This window comes from Equus quagga, chromosome 7, assembly GCF_021613505.1.
Source record: "Equus quagga isolate Etosha38 chromosome 7, UCLA_HA_Equagga_1.0, whole genome shotgun sequence".
NCBI classification, from domain to species: Eukaryota; Metazoa; Chordata; class Mammalia; order Perissodactyla; family Equidae; genus Equus; species Equus quagga.
The window spans coordinates 125734790-125756375 of record NC_060273.1 but is presented as its reverse complement, the minus strand read 5'-3'; the positions used below and the strand labels follow the sequence as shown (position 1 = coordinate 125756375).

The 21586-nt window shown below is 38.6% G+C and overlaps 1 protein-coding gene across 3 annotated transcripts in view; it reads left to right on the top strand.

Annotated features, from left to right (window-relative positions):
* ATG10 (autophagy related 10) overlaps window positions 1-21586 on the top strand; it is a 208429-nt gene that overhangs the window by 129619 nt on the left and 57224 nt on the right. For all 3 annotated transcript variants that reach the window (XM_046667322.1, XM_046667323.1, XM_046667324.1), the window contains 2 exons: window positions 1004-1142; window positions 14974-15071. In XM_046667322.1, the coding sequence (XP_046523278.1) occupies window positions 1004-1142; window positions 14974-15071 (237 nt within the window). The remainder of the gene's footprint in view (window positions 1-1003; window positions 1143-14973; window positions 15072-21586) is intronic.

Genomic DNA, 21586 nt, shown 5'->3' with positions numbered 1-21586 from the left:
ATACAGATCTGGAGAGTAGTCTGTGGCTTTACTTATCTCCGCAGGAAAGCTTATTTCATATTGATAAAGTTTGAAATCTTTCCTGTAGCTCTTCCCGATTGTTCATTGTTGTTACTGTTTTAATGAGAGGTAGAAATGAGCCAAACCAACCTGCTTCTTTCCTTCTACTAAATTAATTTCAAAGGAAATTCTTCAACGCAAGTAAGTGAATGTGGATGGAACCAGGTTCTGTCTCAACACGTCCCTTTAATTGCTTCTAAACATTAGGATACATTCTTAAGAAACCCCCACACATAATAAAAAATCAACCAATAAAGAATGATGAGGTGAGAAGCAAGCTGGCTATAACCATCTTTGCTTACAAAACCCTGTTTAAGTTGACATTAATAATTGCCTTCTACTCTAAGTCAAGATTTATTGTAGAAATATACCAAAGATAACACAATAATAAAGAAAATGGATGCATCTCAGGTTTTGAATGTACCTAACAAACTCGACCTCTTGCAAAATAACTTTCTTATTCAAAATGGAACTGGGAACTGTTAGGCACACAATGAATCATCTTTTGGCAAGTACAATAGAATCTTTAGGGACAATTTCACAGCCTCTTGTTCAATTGTAGGGATGTTTTTAGCTTTCACAGGTAGGCAGGAAGGTAGCTTGCGTAGCCATCATCTTGTGCTAAAATTGTACAGTAAAGATTTTTCAGAGTTGCTCTTGCAATAGATCTTTCTGCTTTTTTTTCTTCCTGTTTCTTTACCCAGAGCTGCTTTGTCTCTCAAAAACAATCTGGAATTACTTAATGCTAATGTTTTCTGGTTTTACTATTTACCCAGGACTCAAATGTTAAACATGACTGTGGGAACTCCCTTTCCTGACCTCATAGCCCTATATTTATTTAACTGTTATTTTGCAAGAAGGAAACTTCATCTTTCCCTCTCTATGTCAGTGTACTTTTTTTTATTGACAAACACGTTTTGTTTTTGTTTCTGCTTTTTTTCAGGAGGCTTTAGAGCTTCCCTTGGATGATTTTGAAGTGACTGAGAGCACAGCGGCCAACGAGGTGATTAAATATGAGTATCACGTCCTGTATTCCTGCAGCTACCAAGTGCCCGTGCTTTACTTTAGGGCAAGCTTTTTAGGTAAGACCATGTCAGAAGCTACATGTAAATTCCTAGCATTTGCGTGTAAGGCAGAAAGCAGATTTGGAAAATTATTCTTGAGAGGGGAAAAAAAAAGAGTTAAAAATAAGAAAACTGTGGGTGAGGTAAAGTTTTACCAGTAAATTTTCTCATGCTTTAGGAAGAATATCAAGACTTCAGAGTGAATGATATCATCCCAGACTTCAGTCTGATCTTCAGATTCTTGGCCTCCTGCCCAAGGTTGACTAAGCCCCCTGGCTCTTTTTCTTTTCTTTACTTTAAACAAGTTGGAACAACTTAAAGCTACACTGTTTATTTACTTCTAACTTTACAGTAAAAATTTCTTTCAATCTCAAGCGATCCCATTAACTCAGAAGCCCCCATGCTTCCTTCCCCAAACGCTAATTATTATTTCAAGAACCATTTATCAATTAGTTTAAGCTATACTTAAAAATAGCAGTAACGTTTCCTCTCGCCATCTATACGTCTCTAATCCTTAGCTTCCTGAGATGCTGTTACTCAACCCCGTCCCCTTGCCAAGAAGGTGGAACACCCTGTTTCCTTGGAAGCCTTGGCTAATAAAGCTTATTTCATCAGCAGCCACATGGAGTCCTCACCCCGCAGCCCAGCCCTGACTGCCCCCTTCATGTCCTCCAGCTAAACGACTCTGGGCCTAGGGACCCGAGCAGCAGCCTCCCCAGCACCCACCTACCCCATTTCTCTCTGGCCTTCTCAGCAGCATTTTGCATTCTGAACAGCCTTCTAACTTTGTCTGGATAGCTAAGACGTCTGAATTTAGGCAGTGATATTTTATTTTTAATTAAAAAGTAGCTTAAGCTGCTTTGAATGTGTATTTGGTAGATTTAATCACTTGCTGCCTTATATTGTTTAATGGTCTCTAATTTTGCCGTGTTGGCGGTTTAGCAAGCACTTAGGATTTAAAACACAAGAACAAATTCTCATAGACTCCCTGGTGAGAAGATTTTAATCTGAGGTGCATTTCCTAAGAACTGACAATTTGGGGTAAATTTTCAGCATGGGACATGGGGAATTGAGGACACTGATAGCTTACTACTTCACCAACTCTTGCTGCAGATTTATCCGCGTGGTTATTACAGGCCTCTCCAACACTCACTTTATTCTAATTCTGTTTGGTTTGGAGCCCAGAGGTTAAAGGAAGCTTCTTGGCAGTGAACTGGGTTACACTAAAAAGTAGAAGGAGATACGTTTATTTACCAGACGGAGAGGGAAAATGTCTCTCTTGATTTGCATTGTGATGGCTCTACTTTGTACCTTCTCGATTCAAAGACATGTCGAGGCTGTAGGTAGAGGAAATAGGACACTACTTCTTCAATACGGTGCTTTCATATAATTAGTATTCACCATAAGCAGTTAATCACTAGAGAAGAGCTCCCAGAGACAAAACAAGTTGTTTAGCTTGTCAGCATTAGGGAATCGGAGGTGTTGAAACATGACTGCTTCGAGCTGGAAGTGGGTCTTGCCGAGGCCAGTGGCTGCGAGCAGACGGGTGCTTGGCTGTTACGTGCCCACAGCTCCCCTTACAGTACAACACAGTAACTGTTCCTGCAAGTCCAATTGTATTTTAATGAAATTGGTATACTTCCTAAGATCTTTTCTTCATGATGGTTCTCTATTTCTTGAAAAAAACCCCTAGCATTCTTGGATTCTATTTATATACTTTTAAGATGCCCTTCATTAATGTTTAATAGAGGAAAACCAAAACAAGTCACTTATTTTATGTGGAAGTATTCCTTGTTCTCCCCCCTCCATTCTGTGTTGCATAGAATGAGTATTCGGAATTTTTAAATTCCAGAATTCTTTTAGAGCTTATTCAGGTACTTTAAAATATCAAATTTAAGTTTTGCAGAGCACACTGAATGGTTTCTTGTGGAGAAACATGAAAAATGGTTCTTGCCTTTATCACAGTCTCATAATTTCTTTTCTCTTTTCTACCTAACTTAACCTAATGAGTGTTCTAAAAATGTATTGCCCTTTACTCTGGAGTCATAATTTTTCATTTATTCCCCTCAATCCATCCCCTTTTCCTGTGATGTCTGATTACTCGGCTCTTTCATCTGTTTGTTAAACAAACCTCTGTCAGTGTGGAGCATGGATTCCTAAGGTCTTCCTCTTATTCCAGGTCCAGATTTTTCTTTGTCTCATTCTAAGAGAGTTCCGACCTAGAAAGAGGATGACTATAAAATTTCTCGCCCAGGGGTCTTTTTTTGTTGCTTCAAAAATAGTTCACTTAGCCTTGTTTTCGACAGATATTTAGAATTTCTTTTGCATTTGATTGTTAGTAAAAATTATTTTCTTTGGTGGTCTGAATTTTCTTTCTGTACCTCTTTTTTTAGGAAAAGCAAGTAGTTCCCATTTAAATTGCCTTTACCTTTTCTTTTATCAACTGGCTTAGATTCCAGAAGAAATCTTTATTCTGTTTCTTGAAACGCAAATCTGTTCGCCTGTGATTTCCTCTTATTCCTCTGTATTGTCTAGTGTCTACCAGGCCAACTGCCACCTAAGGCTCAGCTAATATACCACTTGCTCTTGTCACTCCCACGTCACGTCACGTCACATCACATCACATCACATCATATATTGTATCACAAGTTGCACTATAATAGAATTATTATTTGTTTACGTGTCCCCTATAAAATAGTAAGCTAGAATGTAGGGCTTTCAGGTAAAAAGAGGGAGGAAGGAAATTAATATTGAGTACCTACAACCTACAAAGTGATGAGCTTTATTCATGGCTCTGTGTGTGTGAGTAATAGTTATATGACATATATATTATTTGTCTTACTCATTTTGATACCCACAGAATTGACTGTGGCACAGCATCAACAAGTATTTATTGAATGAACCAGTAATGAGGAATTTCTAACCATTTCTGCTTACAGCCCAAAGATGGAAAATTGTGATAGTGCCTTATTTGAACTGCTCTGATAGGTTATAAGGAAGAGAGTACTGCTGTTGTCTCCAGGAGACTCAGGACTCAAACCATCTATCTATCTTTACTCTGTAGTCTGATACTTCTCAGAGACCACAGGAGTAGTTGGCTAAGGAGAATGGAAAGTCCCAAGGACTCGAGGGTGGGCGTCCAAATGAGCTGAGCAGCAGCCCCACTTCTATAAGCACGTGTTTTTATTTGATCCTCGAAGGCCAACAGCCATACTGAGACAGCATTCTGCTTCTGGGTGCCTCTCATCTCTGCTAGCTGGACCTAAAGGAGCCCAGCTCCCTGTGGGGTAACATAGATTTAAGAGAAGAAATAACTCATTCTCAGTGTTCTTTTTTCCCCTAACTACTACTTTTTTTCCTTTTGGGAGAGGTGGTGGGACACGTTAATACCATTTGCTGCCCAGCAGTGGCTGAGAGGTAATTGCACCTCTGTCAAGTAGTAATAAACAGCCTATATTCAAATAGTGCTTTGTAGTTTATGAAGTCCATTCTCACAAAGCATTGACATCTTTGAGTGCCCACTGTCTTTTCCCCCCATTGTTGCTAAACATACTGTGTTAAAGAATTATTTTTATACCAGAGGCTTCTATCTACTCCCCAACAGATCATTCCAGCAGCTTTTTTATGTCCCATCTTCCCTTTTAGGGGCTTAGCGTTTGTCACAAGCTGATGGCAAATGTTAGACAAGACCTTAGCCAGAAACCTCAGGCATATGCGCTTCACCAGAGTCCTAAGCTTCCTTAGTTCTCCCTTTCATTACAACTAGAGATTTCTATATTTATTTCAGCTTGACTCCTGATTTATTTCTTCTCTGTCTCTTCTCTTTTTCTTTGTTCTCCGTCTCTATTGAAAAGAAGGTCAAGTGTTCTTCTCATTTTCAAAATATTTAATTATTTGGCTGACATATGGGTTCTTTTGGGGAACCATTTTGACATATTTCTTTAATTAGTCAGAAGGGCTGCTTTTGAATAGGGGAAGAGACATTTCTTTTGTTCAGCAACTGAATGTTTGATTATTCTGGAGATCCATTCTGTTATCGGCTCAGGGAGTAGGGGTATAGAATTAAAAATGTAACCCAGCTATTTCATGCGGAAGATTTGTCCACTTGTTGCACACCTGAAGGATGCTTTTGGAGAAATGGGGTGAAAGAAATAGCCAAAGAATCATTCCTTCTCAAATGCAGCATGAGCCAAACCAAAATAAAGTCCAGCCTAAAGGAAGAATAATAGAAAGTTTGGAATGAGAGCATTATATAAATCCTCAAGGAGGAGGAAGAAGCTGGTCCATGGTCTGGAGCAGGAATCTTGGAGCGCACAGAAGAGGAAGACAGTAAAGCAGGAAAGATTGAGTTGGAGGAAGTTGGAGAATAAAAGTGAAGTTCCTCTGCTCTGCCCAGCAACTTGCTGGAAGTAACAGGCTGGCTTTTCTGAAGAGGCTGGAGAGCACTGGAGAAGGGGAGAAGGGTGCGTGCAGGCTGTAGGGCTGGAGAGAGCATGGCATACCTGGGGAAGAGTGAGAGGCCAGTTTGGAGCCGGAGTTTCCTTAAGATGAATTGTGGAAGAAATGGTTGCAATGATATGTTGAGGTCAAGTTGTGGAAGAGAAATGGATGGGAAGGGGCTGGAGGATATAAAGGAAAAGTCAAACAGATTGGGCAGAAGTGAATGGAACCAATGGAGGGATTTCCTAGAGCAAAAATTATGACTGAGCAAAACAGAAAGAGGCATAAATGAAGGGTGAGAAGAAATTATGAAGAATGAAATTTTAGGGAGAGGAATTTGTCTTGTTTCTTGAATTGTTAGAATTATTAAAAATTTTTTTATAATAACCTCTTAGAGAAAATGAGCTGGAAAGAACATATTTTCGGGGGAAAATTACCAGGGCCAGTACAGTGAGAGTTAAGACAGCTTGCTGAAAAGGAAAAATCTCTGGATTAGAGAGGTACTTAAGGACTGAGGCAAAAATGATTCTATTTAATTATTACAATGAGAAGAAAATAGAAAATGATTTGACAGATAATTTAATTTAGAATCTTATTTGTAGAGAATTTTTGGGAATGTTCATGTGTGCCACTTTTATTTCTGTAAACAGCTAGTAAATCTAGCCAAAGTCATAATAATGAAATGGAACATGAATTTTGGGAGATTAAAAAGAGATTTTAAGGATTAAAATGAAATGTGAAGAGCAAACAGTGAAAGTTATTAAGAAAAATAATGAAAAATTATTTAACTAATTCAGAATATTCAAACTGAAATGTTCAAATAATAGAGGCAATATAATGAGAATTATGTTTTGAACCATGTAAATGTTTGAAACTTCATGAGGAATTAGGGTAGAAGTAGGATGCTGGGTTAAGATGTATGATGGGAGTAGAATCTCACTGAAAAATCAAGCCCCGACTTAAAAATGTACTAAAGAAAAGGTACTGGAGAATGTGAAGCAAAACCTAGGGGACGGCTTATTAGCCAAAAGGTTTATTCTAACCTGCGTTAGGACAAAACATCACCTATGCAAAAGCAACAGATTTTAAGTGGATCCAGAGGCCAGGAAGAGGACATGAAAAGATAAGTGAATTTATTTTCTTACCTGCAAGAGACTATACTTCGGCTCTCTGGGACAGATGCGTGTTTGTGTTGTGGTCCATAAGGAAGAAACATTTCTCTGCTTACTCTTCACAAATGAGCCCTGCTTGAAATGTCTATTAGAACATACATGGGGGGCCAGCCCCGTGGCCGAGTGGTTGAGTTCGCGTGCTCCACTTTGGTGGCCCAGGGTTTTGCCGGTTTGGATCCTGGGCGCGGACATGACACTGCTCATCAGGCCATGCTGAGGTGGCGTCCCACATAGCACAACCAGAGGCAGTCACAACTAGCATATGAAACTATGTCCTGGGGGGCTTTGGGGAGAAGAAGAAGAAGAAGAAGAAGAAAAAAAAAGGAAGATTGGCAACAGTTGTTGGCTCAGGTGCCAATCTTTAAAAAAAAGCATACATGCGTGCCTACTGCATGCACAGCAGAAAAATGCAGCCTATTTTTTAAATATACTGAAAAAAAAATCACTGAGCAACTTGAAACTAGTTTGTTGCTTTTCTCCTCCTTTAAAGTCATCAGAGCAGAGTTCTTCAAGTCCGTACATTAGGTGCTGTGCTGAGAAAGGGGAGACTGTGTTCTCCGGGGAAGGCACCAACGTTGGATGGATAGTCAAGCTGCTGCTACCGGCATAACAGGGCCATGTTCTGGGAGTACTGAGATTTGAAAATAACCAGGAGTCCAAAATGCTGAATACTGGAGTGCCAGGTCAAGAGGTTGAAATCAAAACCTCGGAACACTTTGGGTGGAATTGAAAGTAGAGTGTCTTCTGCTTTAGAACCAGCATACCTAAGGTTGTAGATATTCATCTGGTGATGTGATCCTTGGAGTTCTGATGAATAGTGATGTCTCAGAGTTGATGTCTGATTACTCCTGTTTGTGCTGTTGGGCATATTTCTCATAAAAATAGATTATAACATACATAAACTTTCTGATGTAATTTATTTATTTTTATTTTTTTTTAAGATTGGCACCTGAGCTAATAACTGTTGCCAGTCTTTTTTTTTTCTTTCTGCTTTTTCTCCCCAAATCCCCCTAGTACACAGTTGTATATATTTTAGTTGTGGGTCCTTCTAGTTGTGGCTCGTGGGACACTGCCTCAAGGTGGCCTGATGAGTGGTGCCATGTCCGCGCCCAGCATCCAAACCAGCGAAACCTTGGGCCACCGTAGTGGAGCGCACAAACTTAACCACTTGGCCATGGGGCTGGCCCCTCTGATGTAATCTTAAAAGTGTCACTTATTTTCTAGTCAAAATTACTAGATAAATACATAGCATTTAAAAAATTTGGGATGATAATTTTGAAAATAGATAATTATTAAGCAAGACTTTTAAACCATTTACTTGTGCTATATTAGGTATACTTGGTTGCAAATAATTGAACCTGACTGATAAGCAGAAAAGGACTTACTGGAAGGGTAGATCATAGAGTCAGTTGAAGGCATTCGAATGACAAGATGGGGAATACCTCCCTTTGGCTTTAGTGCTGAGAAATGGGGCTCCGCCTTCACTTATTTTGGGATTTCTCTCCCACATTGAAAGTGTGTTTGGATACTGAAAAATAAAATATCCACTATAATTACATCTCCTCAATACTATGGATTTATATAAGACTGAGGCTTTTTAATATAAATGCAAAAAATTCAATGATTTTTTGTCATAATTAGTCAGTCTTTATTCTTAGTAATAATGTGCTAATTGCTCTAGAAATAATGTTGAACTTTCATCTATTCAACCATTTGAAAATGTTTATGCACAAGGCATGAAGATGTTTCTGGAATGCAGAGATGAATAAAGGAAACCAGAGATGGACGATGTCCTCAAGGAGCTTACAGTCCAGGGAGGGACACAAGACAGGTCTGAAATTCACAGTGAGAAGTAGAATATGTTATGGGCCACCAGGCAGAGAGTAGATTGGTGGTTCCCAGTGGCTGAGAGGTGGGGAGATGTTGGTCAAAGAGTACAGAGTTTCAGTTATAAGGTGACTAAGTTTTGGGGACCTAATGTACAGCATAGTGACTGTAGCTAATAATACTGTTGTGCACTTGAAAGTTACTAAGAAAGTAAATTTTAAGTGTTCTCACCACACACACACAAAAGGTAACTATGTGAGGTGATGGACGTGTTAACTAACTTTATTGTGGTCATCATTTCCCAATGTATGTATATCGAATCATCACATTGTATACCTTAAAATTTACACAATGTTTTATTTCCATTATATCTCAGTAAAGCTGGGGGAAAAAATTGCCGCCAGGCCACAGAGGGCTGAGATTACCTTGAGCGGGGTGATCAAGAGAGGCCTTGGCTGGACTTGTGATTTGTCTGTGCAGTGATGAGGGAAAGGGCAGCCACACCTAGTTAAGAAATCCAGGAAAGGCAAAATTCTAGATTCTCTTAGGTTAGACAGTGTTGGTGGAGTCTACTAGTGGCAACAACAACAACACAACTAGTATGTGTGTAACCCTTTATAGTTTACGAATTGCTCCGGGTACAGAGACATACGGTGTGATGGGGAAAGTGCAGGGTCTGGAGCCTGAAAGCCTTGGTTCTGATTCTCAGCTCTGCTACTTACTAACTGTATGACCTTGGGGAAGTTATTGAACTTTTTGTTTCCTTTCTTTGATTAATGAAAAAAAGTCGAGACAATAATAATATCAATTTCATTGAGTTTTGAAGATTGTGAGCTAATATATGAAATGAGGCCTGGCACATAATAGCTGTCAATATTGCCAGCTGAGTTTTGTATCCTGATGCTTACATTGTAAGGTAGAAACTGTTACTGTCCTCACGCACAGACATAAAAACTGAGTGCTCAGAGGGTACACCAAAACTAAGGAGTTGAGACAAACCCTATAGCCTGTTTTTTACTGTGCAACGCTGTCATTCAAATGACAACCAACATTTAAGAAAAACATAAATTAATTATGCTGTCATATGTAAGTAAAAGAACTTGCCACAATCTGTATTTTTGGAATTTTTATTCAGATTTCCTGAAATTAATAAAGATACAAAATGCTAAAAATGTATGTAGGGATAAAAATTACAGAATTAGCTAGCATAGTAGCTGATATGAATGTACCTGAACAATTAACACTCATTTCATATCAGAATATGATTTTCTCACTGAAGCAAAAATGAATTTTCCCCTTTGGTGGAGCATCATCTCTGCCTTACTGTGTGACATGAATATTTATATCCTTCAAAGTTCTCGTGAAGACAATATATTGAATAATGACAGATTTCATCGTAAAAAATCCACTCTTTCCTTTTTATTTCTAGTGACCACATTCAGAACATTATTCTTAAGCTTACTCTAAATAATTTATACTCTCTCTAATCTTCGTTTTGGGAGGTAGGAAGTTTTGGCAAACCATGCACAGTAGGACAAAGGTGAGTCCTGTGCTTGCACTCGAGTTAGGTAGTGCTAGTGAAATAGCTCACGTGTTATCTGATTCATGAAAACTAATAGCCCTGGGAAATTTAATTTAGAAAGCTGCACATTTTGAGTAATATATAGATTACTTGACATGTAGGTTATTATTCAATTGAGAGATTTTATATGAAAATGTTAAATTAAATGCTACTGGCAGTTGCTAAAGATTGTACTTTTTAATTATTCTATTTTTCATCCAATGTCTCTTCCTCTTCTGTCATTGACACTTTCGGTTGCTGACAGAATATTCCTTTAGCTCAGATGTGTATTATCCATCCAGGTGACATCATTCCACTCTGAGTGCACACAGTAGGCACTCAATAAGCACATGTTAAATAAATGACCTTAATTTATTGTGCTCACTTTGTGGGTTGCTGTTGAAATTCTTTCAGCTTCTCCTCCAATTGTTCAAGTATGCAGGAGATTTTAGTCGCTTCTCAGGCTCAATGTGATTAATGAGACTTCTAAGCATGTTAAAATTGGTGCCATTGAATATCTTGGGCCTGAAACTAGGGGGTTGTTGATTGAGTATGCTTATATCTGCTCTGACTGAGGCCAGATAGAAAAAATAGACCTTCTTAACAGGGCTTAACGTTTCTGATTGAAGATACCTTCAACTGAACATGAAGGCACATAATAATGTGCTTCTTGAGCTTAACCAGGTACTTGTTTATGCCCACATTTTAATTTTAAGTTAAAGTTTTGGGCCTTCAGTTTTCATAAATAGATATATACAAAATTACGAAGTTCTTCAAGTTTCTGCCATATTTAAGCCCTATTTCTGTGCTGTGGTGCCTTATATTTTTACCTATCTCAGTTCAATGATGTCAGTGGGATTTCTGAAGGCTCCATTTTGTTTTTGGAATAATTAGAGTCACAATCATATTTGAATATATTGTAGGCATCGATAGTATATGGCATGGTTTTGGAGATATTGCCGTTTGTGTCAAAATGTTTTGTTTTTGTATAAAAGATCGAAAACTAACTTTTGTATGTTGTTGATCGTGAAAGTGTGAGCTATGACCAGGTAAACCAATGATGAAGGCTTAGGGAAAGAACCCACATCATACTTCATTAAGTATTATTGTCATGACTGTATGTGAGAACCAAAGCCATATTACCCAGATCTTCTATAGCGTAAACGGTCAGCAGACACTGGAGAGATTGACACTCTTGTCAAAGTAGCTTGCACAAGCATTCATTTATTCATCCTTAATGTGTTTTTAAAGTTCTGAAAATGCACTGGAGAATGTAATCGCATCCATTCACTTAAAAAACACAGTTCTCCTGGGACTGGCCCCGTGGCCGAGTGGTTAAGTTTGCGCGCTCCGCTGCAGGTGGCCTAGTGTTTCGTTGGTTCGAATCCTGGGCGCGGACATGGCACTGCTCATCAAACCACGCTGAGGCAGCGTCCTACATGCCACAACTAGAAGGACCCACAACGAAGAATATACAACTATGTATTGGGGGGCTTTGGGGAGAAAGAGGAAAAAATAAAATCTTTAAAAAACAAACAAACAAACAGACAAAAAAACACAGTTCTCCTTTCCAAAAGTCCCATGCACCCCTATGTTCATTGCAGCATTGTTTACAATAGCCAAGACGTGGAAGCAACCTAAGTGCCCATCAACTGATGATTGGATAAAGAAGATATGGTCTATATATACAATGGAATACTACTCAGCCATAAAAAAGAATAAAATCGTCCCATTCACAACAACACGGATGGACCTTGAGGGAATTATGTTAAGTGAAATAAGCCAGATAGAGAAAGACAATCTCTCTATGGCTCCACTGACATGTGGAAGTTAAACATGTAAACAAAGAGAACAGATTAGTGGCTACCAGGGCAAAGGGGGGGTGGGAGGGCCCAAAGGGTGAAGGGGTGCACCTACAACACGACTGACAAACAATAATGTGCAACTGAAATTTCACAAGATTGTAAACTATCATAATCTCAATTAAAAAAACCACAGTTCTCTTCGTAGCAAGCGGGTGGCACTTTTACACACATGCATATAGGAGTATCATGCATCTTTTTATGTTTTGAACTTATTTTTAATTCCTTGTGATTGTCTGTTATTCTAAGTTGACCAGATTATTTTTTAATTCCTGTATTCTAAGGTGTTAAATTTTTTTTCTCTAAATTTGGTGTTTGAAAACTTTTGGCACATACCCTGAATTCTAGCTTCAAATCTGATGAAAATATTCTATAATATTTGTTCTGGGTCTTTCCACATTGTTGCTAGGCTTCTGATTTGGGATGAATGCTTCCAGCAGAGTATGCAGGTTGTTGACAGTGGTAATATCCAAACCATTCACTCCATCCTTAGATTGTTGACTGAAATATTTTGAGGAATAAAATTAAAATCGTTACTGATTACCAGATTTAAACCCAGTCTTCTTGTCTAGGTCTGCAAAAGCCTTTCTCTGTCTTGGACAAAATAAAGTTAAGGAAGGCATTCTTTCATTTATCATGCATTCAGGGAATATTTATAAAGCATTTGCAATGTGTGAGTGAGGCGTGCAACTACACAGCAGGGCTGCAGAGGTGAAAGGATAGACCCAGTGTCCACCCTCAGAGACAGCATGGACGAGCAGGAAGAGCACTGAACTGTGAGTCCTGAGACTCGAAGTTCCGCTCCAGTGCAGTCCTGAACTGGCTGCATGATTTTGGCAGACATGTATTTCCCAGACCTTTTTTTGCCTAATTTATAAAATTACTAATTGTACCAGCTCTAACATTTTACTATCCTACGACTTGATTTCTTCTAACTTTGACATCTGAAAAGCATTTTAAAAGCATGTCATCTATTTATAATTTGATTGTTTAGATTACTATTTCACACTGAAGTACTTAAGATCCTATTCCCCTCTTCCAACATCAGTACACACACACACACACACGCATGTGCACGTGCGTATTCTGAAGATGTGTACTTCTTAACTTAAGGGCAAAGTTTGGCCCTACTCTGTAAATGTGTTCAGAAAACAATATAACACAGATACTGAAGGCAGCTTGTTTTTAACTTGTAGCTAAACATGACATTCAAATGTTAATTGGATGAATAAATCTTGTTCATTTTACAGACATGGAAATGTCAATGGAATAAAACTATTTATCACTAGATAATGGTCTCCTGCCGCCAGATAAATGCCAAGATGAAGATACTTATTGAAAATGTATCAAAATATTCTCTTGCTATTTATTGAAAATAAAGGTTGAGGAAAAGTTCAACTTTTCAGGTCAAACATGAGAAGTGCCCTGCGTGGTGTTAGTCTATTACTATATTAAACACAACGTTCCTGGTATAGAAGCACGAAAAAATTCTAAGAAATAATGGTCTCTAAATGAATCTTTTAGTTTTGCAGTATGAGAATTACTGGAATGGTACAGTGGCGGCTGGGAAGAGATACCTAAATGTGTTAAGCTCTTACTGTGTGCCTGACACAGTCCTGGGTGTGTTCACTGACGGAAGCCTGCTCATGAGAACAGGATTTGAAAAGGATTATTATCTTCATTTTATAGGTAAAGTTAAAAGCAAATAATTTGCAGTCGCATAGAGAGTAAGCGCCAACACCAGGATTCCCACTCAGCCAAGACTCCAAATCTAGTGCCTATCTCCTGCACCCCACCTCTCTACTTACAGTCTTTAAGTCTGAGCGCAATACCTTTTGGTGTTGGGGGCATTTCAAGTAGATTATTTCCCCAAGTTTTGTTGCACCTGATGATCAAATACTTCTTGGGATCTAATGATTTATTATACTGATGAGTTTTCTTTAAATGATATTGCCCACTTGCCTAAGGAAACGAGCACACTCCTAAGTCTTGAGGACTTGGTAGCTCTGAATGGGCCATATAGCGCTAAATTCTAGCAGTTAGAGCACTTTCTTTCCAGCAGGGTGTGGTTTGAAAGTCTTTGGTGAATTCCCTCTTTCTACTTTCTTTTCTGAACTTAGATATCTATTTCTCCACTTATCTTGTGACATAGTGGTCTTCATAAAATACATTATTTGGTTGATTAAGAAAATATGTGAATAATTGAAGCTGTTTAAACAAATAAAAGGAGAATTATTGTTCATGAAAACTTTTACTAATCTCTTCATGCCAACGCCTTCTCACGTCCCTCCACCCCAACAATCCCCTTTCTCCATGTGCCACCGACACTGGGTGTTACTGTCTCCCTCCTCTGGACGATCGGAGAACTGCAGTTTTCCTCTGGCAGCGACCACTTTCTACCTAGTATTTTAGTTATTGATATGCTGTTGATATACTTGTCATGGTTTCCCTAGTAGGAGGTAGGCTCCTTACTAAGAGAAGTTGTGTGTTTTCCTTCTCTCTATTCCCCCTGGTACCCAACAGAGTGATTTGGACATTACAGATATTCAGTCAGCAAGAGAGAGAAAGAAGCATGTGCGTGGTCTTTGATTTAAGGACTCGGGGAAATATTAAGACTTCAGAGGTATCCGTAGTGCACTATTGTGAAAGTGGGAGTCTGTCTACCTGGTCCTTTGCCTATGCTTTTATCTGTCAGTTCTCTCTAAAACACATTTGGATTTTATTTATTTTGTAAAATTTCTAGAGGTAGTGAATGAGCAGATAATTTAACTGCTAGATGGTTACAAAGAAGAGAAGCTTGAATGTTTGTTTCTCTCAGGTATAAAATAGTAATTCATATGGCTCTTTTTTGATATATAAATAGTATGTGTACTAGTAGAGGTTTTTTTTAAAAATCATAATCTTCTTCCAGTAGTTTTAGGTAGACACCAAGCACCATTGTGTCAAATGGATTATTACCTGACCGTCTTTGCCATGCACGTTCACAGATGGAAGACCTTTAGCTCTGAAGGACATATGGGAAGGAGTCCATGAGTGCTATAAGACACGGCTGCTGCAGGGACCGTGGGACACTATTACCCAGCAGGTGAGAATATTTTCATTTTATTGTATATGATGCTTTCCCTCTGCTTCTCTTTTCTTCTGCTTCTCTCTCCCCTACTCTTTTTCCTATTTCACTCCTCTGCATCCTTACAGATTTCAGCTCAGTTTCCTTTAAACACTATCCCAGACCCAGGCTTGGTTTAGCCTCCCTGTTATAAGCTATCATAGGACCCTGTAATTTTCTTTCATAGTGCTTATCACAATTTTAAATTATATACTTAGATTCTTTTTTTAAATTGATGTCTTTTCCACTATACTATGTGCTCCCTTGTGGGCAGACCGCATCGTCTGTTTTCTTCTTCATTGTACACCCAGCACCAGCACAATACTTATCATCTAGTAGGCGCTCAATAAAAAGGCATTAAGTAAATAAAAATAGGAACTAAGTGGGCATATACACTAAGAAATAGGTGATTTAGCTTGTATTACCTGTAATGTTTCAGGATTTTACACATAGGTACATTTGTAAAAAAAAAAAATCTAACTTTTGATGAATAATAGGTTTGTAATAGTGATCTGAAAAAGTAGAGAAAATAGATCTGTCAATCAAGTCATTATTACTGCCTTGCTAAAATCAGCAGTTAATTATTTTAGAAATTTAGAAATACTCATCACCTCGCAACCAATCATGGTTTCCTTAAAAATATTTTTTACTTAGATCAAAAGTCTTATTTTTTCCCAGCCTCTGTTAAGCTTAATCAAAGCTTCCTTTAAAAATGACTTTATCAGCCATTAGAATTTTTATGCTCTCTTACGTGTTTGATCATAATAATGACAGTTTACCTCTCAATCAACATAAGAATCCTTAGCATCTCGTAAGTAGTTCTTTGACAATGACTGCAAATGACCATTTTCTGGGTTTTAATTGAGGACAAATCTAGGTTTGAGCCTTTATATGTTTCACGCTGCCCCTCACATTAGTCCTTTCCTTCCCCCTCCCACTTTCACCCTCTGAGATCCAACCCTAAGGCCTCACCTGGAACAATTAGCAGAGCCTCCCAGCTCTGGTCGTCCTCTCCTTCCCTCCCTGCCCCTTACCATTAGTCACTTCTTAATCACCACTGCACTTACCTTAACCATGTGCAAACCTGCAAAGCTCCCCAAAGGCCTGTGGCCTATGGTCTGAGCGCCTCCTCTGGGCTTCATGGCTGCCACTCCCTGGCTCCAGCCTGCCCTTTCAAGCGTCTCTTCTTCTCCACCCCTCTACACAGCTGTTCATTTCCCTGAAGCCATCTCTTGCAGTTTGTCCTTGGAATTCTTTCCAGGTTTGATGCCTTCCCTTTTTGTTCTATTTGCATTTTTCCTACTTGTTCTCTCATATGTTCTTTTCTCTGAAACCACCTCAGCTCACAAAAATGGCCCCCTCTGAAGCTCTGGTTCCATAGACCAGGCATGGGTGGTTGATATGAAGAAGGATAATGAGATGTGTAAGCAAATCCGCCATAATGATTTTGGCAAGGCATTTTATTTTATGCAAAATATTTTAAATTAACCTTTAAGTATGTCAAGGTGAGTAATAAGAGTTTCAACTTCCAGTGTCTTGTCATTGACCACAAGCTGCCCAGAAATGTATACTGTAGTGTCAGAATCCACAGGACCCATAAGATGTTTGGTTCTAAGAGTAAAGGAATTTGGCAAAGGTAGAGGAAGAGAGCATCCAAAAATATATGTGTGTTTAACTTTAGTGCCTTTTTCTCTGCTCCTTCTCAATTACATTTTTCATCATGCTCCTGAGCCCATTCTTATCCTTTCCCTTTTTCTGTCGCCAGCAGTCCTAATATTAATCTCCTTAATGGAAGCCTATAGCACAGTTCCTGGTGGTCTGTGTTGTTTGAGGTTTTAATTCCATATATCTCTGTTCTGACTCCTGACATATGAACAAGATTTTGAACTCAGCTGTATTTTCTTAGTTTCCTAATATGATGTTGCCAATAGAGTTCCTTCCATTGATAGAACTCCTAAGTTGCTAAACCAACCAAATGAACCAATCTGTACTTCGATTGTTTATCATGGAATTGACTAATATCTTTCAATTTATAGGCATATCAGTATCATATAGACAGGCTATTAGTGGACCATCTTTTTCTAGCTATTGTAGTCTGTAATGACCAAATCCTATCACCATAAGCATTACTATTTCTAACACCAGGTGTGGGGCCCATTTAACAGGAGGGATGTTTGATATAACCAAGCTACAACACAGCTAAACATTTAGATGTCCCTTCCAATTTGTCTTACTGAGGTTGATCAGTGGACAGCTATCCAGCTTTTGAGACAAACTTTATTTGATTAAGCTTTAGAATTGCTCATTGCAGCGCATCTCCAGGCATTAAGGACCTAGCAAGGGAAACCTGCTTGTTGCCATTGCACTGCTTGCAGTTGAAAGTCACCTTGAATATTTCCTTTGGGGGTCTTGGCTTTTCATCCCAGATTAGTTCATGGGTTGGTATTTACAGGCTTTTCGTTGCTGGAGATCTTTGAGAGGGTAGGTCTTCATTTTGGTAAGGCCCCATGTGGATAAAAAATAGTGGGGTGAAGGGGAGAATGAGCTGATAGAATATTGGTGGCACCAAACAGTAGATACCATTTTGCAGTGTTGTACTAAAGAACTGTTAGCTTGCAGACTGAACATGATAATGACATCCCGTCCTCCAGAGCAGCTTAAAAACAAAAGCAGCCTTCGCATAATATAAAATGCATCTCACTTCATTTTCAGGCTTGATTGTGCTCATATAGTTTGTTGCTCTTCATCTTTAGTAATCACACTTCCGTTCTCTCAGCATTTGTCTTGATGATAAGGACCTGTTTGTATGAGACGTGAACCCTCTTCTTTGAAGACAAGCCACTCATGAATCTCATACATTTGATTATGATGATTACTTACCTGCTTTTGTCCAACATTAGGGACTACCTATTATCTCAACCCTGCAGCCTAATAAAGAACTTCCAAAAGAAAGTTACCACGTGCCTCCTTGGATCTGCTGAAATTGGTGGAGTGAATGTTACAATAATGATCACTGGGAGGTGTGGGCTCTCTGTTTTAGGTAAAGAACTCCTGTGATCCTGGGCTAAAATCATAAGATTTTAAAAAAGCCTTCAATTTTACTTGAAGATGTGTGTGTGTTTGTGTATGTGGGTGTGTAGTGGTCAGATAAGTAATTTTTTCTTACTGTCTTCTTTTTTTTAAACTTTACATTATGGAAAATTATGAGCATATACAAACGTAGGGATAATAGTATAATGCACTTACAAACTCATGGCCAATCTTGTTTTTTTGGTATCTTACCCAATCTGGAATTTTGGGGAGGCAAATCCTAAACATCATCTTCTCTCATCCATAAATATTTAAGTATGTATCTTTAAAAGGTAAGGGCTCTACACGAATGTTTATAGCAGCCTTATTCATAATAACCCAAATGGAAACAACCTAAATGTCCTTCAGAGGGTGGGTGGATAAACAAACTGTGGTACATGCTTACCATGGAATACTACTCAGCAATACAAAGGAGCCAACTATTGATATGCTCAACAATCTGGATGCATCTCCAGATTATTATGCTGAGTGTGAAAAGCCAGTCCCCCAAGATTGCATAGTGTATGATTCCATTTATCTAAAATTTTGTTGTTGTTGTTGTTCAGGAAGATTCACCATGAGCTAACATCTGCTACCAATCTCCCTCTTTCTTTTTTGCTTGAGGAAGATTAGCCCTGAGCTAACATGTGTGCCAGTCTTCCTCTGTTTCGTACGTGAGTCAGCACTACAGCATGGCAGATGAGTGGTGTAGGTCTGCACCCAGGATCTGAAGCTGCGAACTTGGGCTGCCAAAGTGGAGTGTGCCGAACTTGCACTACAGGACTAGCTGCCTAACATTTTTGAAGTGACAAAATTATAGATTGGAGAACATATTTGTGGTTGCCAGGGGGCTAGAGAGGGGGTGTGGCTGGGAGGGAAGTGGTTCTGGCTAGAAAAGGCAGCATGCGGGAACCTATGGCAGTGGAAATATTCTGTATCTGACTGTATCAATGTTAATATCTGGGCTGTGATATTGTACTATAGTTTCACAGGATGTTACCATTGGGGGAACTGGGTGAAGGGTATGGTGAATCTCCTTGTATCATTTCTTGCAACTGCATGTGAATCTATAGTTGTCTCAAAATAAAAAGTTTAATTAAAAAAGGACTTAAACATAACCACAATTTCTATTATCACAACTAAAATAGTTTCTTAATATTTCTTAATATCATTAGATAAGCCATTGATGTATAAATTTCCTCAATCGTTTCTTATTCTTTTTTTTTTTTTACAGTTTCTGCAAATGAGGCTGCAAATAAGATTTATACATTAAAGTAGTTAACATCTCTTAAGACATTTTGAATCTAAGATTTTCATTCCTCCCTCTTTTTTTTCTTATAGTTTTTTTTTGTTGAAGAAACAAAGTTGTTTGTCCTATAGTATTTACAGCCTGGATTTTTTCCCCCTAATTGTATCTCTGTGGTATTACTTAGTGTTTCCCCTTGTATTTTATATAAACTGGTATTTAGATCTTGAGGCTTGATTAGATTCAGGTATGTTTTTTGGGGCAAGAATATGTCATAGGTGGTTCTGGATGCTTCCATCAAGAGGCCCATAAAGTCTGGGTATCACTCTTTTTTGTGATGTTAGCAGCCATTGATGGTTATTGCCTACTGTATAACTCCATTTATCTAACATTTTGGGCATTGCAAAATGGTGACGTTCTAAGTCTATCGTTCTTTGCTTATTATCTGGACTGCTTCTATAAGGAGACAGTTTCCCTCACCAGCTTAGTTACCTGAGGTGTGCTTTGTACAGAATAGGCAGGATAAATGCTTGATTCTTTCTCTTTATGTTCTAGCATTCAAAATAATGAGTTGGTTCTTTAGCATCCTCCAAAGGTGGCCAAGAAAGCTTTTTATGTATCTTAATGAACTCATGGATGTAAATGTTTTCTGCATTTCAGTTCATTGAAGTGATTATTGATGCTCGATTCACTTCATCTTTGGCCAGTGAAAGTCTCTTTAAGTTGGCTCCTGAGTTATTTTGATATGATCCAAGTAGCTTTCCTAACTTCTTGCTGTTTAGTGTGACAAGTTGTTGCACATTCATGTTGTGCAATTCCTGCCTAGACTTGGGGTCAGCCATTTTCCACGAAGGCTTGCTTCCTTTCAGAGCCTTCATTGAGGTGCTGGAGCCAGAAAGAGCGGGTTTGCCTCTGAGCACCACCACTTACTAGTTGCACAACCTTGGGCAAATTACAAAGACTGTTATTTTTCTGTTGAAGATAATGGTAGCATCTACAGAGTGTTGGTGGGAAGACTAAGAAAGAAGGTTTATACCAAGGTCAACCTGTGTCACATCTCCTTTCAAATATATTCTTTCTAACACCTGAACTGTGCCCTTTAAAGTTGGAAACCAAGACTTTTGAGGAACTTTGTTTTCTGATTCCGCATGCCTGAGGAAGCCTGTCCAAATGCAAGTAAATGAATGGGATTGGGTGGATCAAAGTGGAAAGAAACTCACTGATTATTTTCCCTCCTGTGTTCCCATGCACTGCTGAGAGAAAACTGAGTTAAATATTTGTAGGGAGTGGAATGGGAGGAGCCTGTGCAATACACATTTTGCATATCTCAAATACCACTGATTTCATTTTGAAGCCTTTAGCATATTTAAAACATGCAAAAATATGACAGTTACTTTCAGTGAGTTTTCATTATCTTTCCATGCTAAATCTCTCAGAGTTAAAAAAAAAAATCAAAACACAACAAAAAACAAAACTCCTTGCATACCTTTTGGTGAGTAGATTGCGTCTGACTCTGAGAGATGCAGGAAGTCACTGGTTAAGGATTCTTAAATAATGAAGCTTGGTATGTTGCCTGGTGATTTATAATGCTGGCTGATAAACTGATGATTTAATTGTGCTTCCTCTGGTAATAATCTTCAGTGCTCCAGTGATGTTCCAGTGATTGGCTTTCTTCTGAACTCAGCCTCCCTGGAGTCTTTAGGCATCTCTTTTACACAACATCCGATAACTGACTTTTAACTGTTCCTATTTTAAATAATACAAATCAATTAAAACACACAGCTGTTTAACAAAACTTCTCGGTGTTGGTATAGGTCTCGGTGGGTATTTCCTGATGGCTCATAATGACATCAATTTAGTGCACCTGGTAGGATCTGTGTGAACTGGAAGTGGCTTAATTCTTAAATGACAAGAAAATTAAGAAGGCTTTATGGATTGCTGCTGCTGCTTCAGAATCACTGCCAGCTCCATTGCAGGCTCTTCCATGGTGGAGTTTTATTTAAGTGGGATTGAGGACATCATGTGATTGTTTTCTCTGTTATCTGCTGCTAATTTGTTGATTCTGAGTTTCATTCTGAGTATTCATTCTGAACATTAATAAGTCACTTTAGTGGATAGGTTTATGGAGCCACAGTAAATGTATCTATCTTGTAGACTTTTTTTTTTTTCAGCTGAGGAA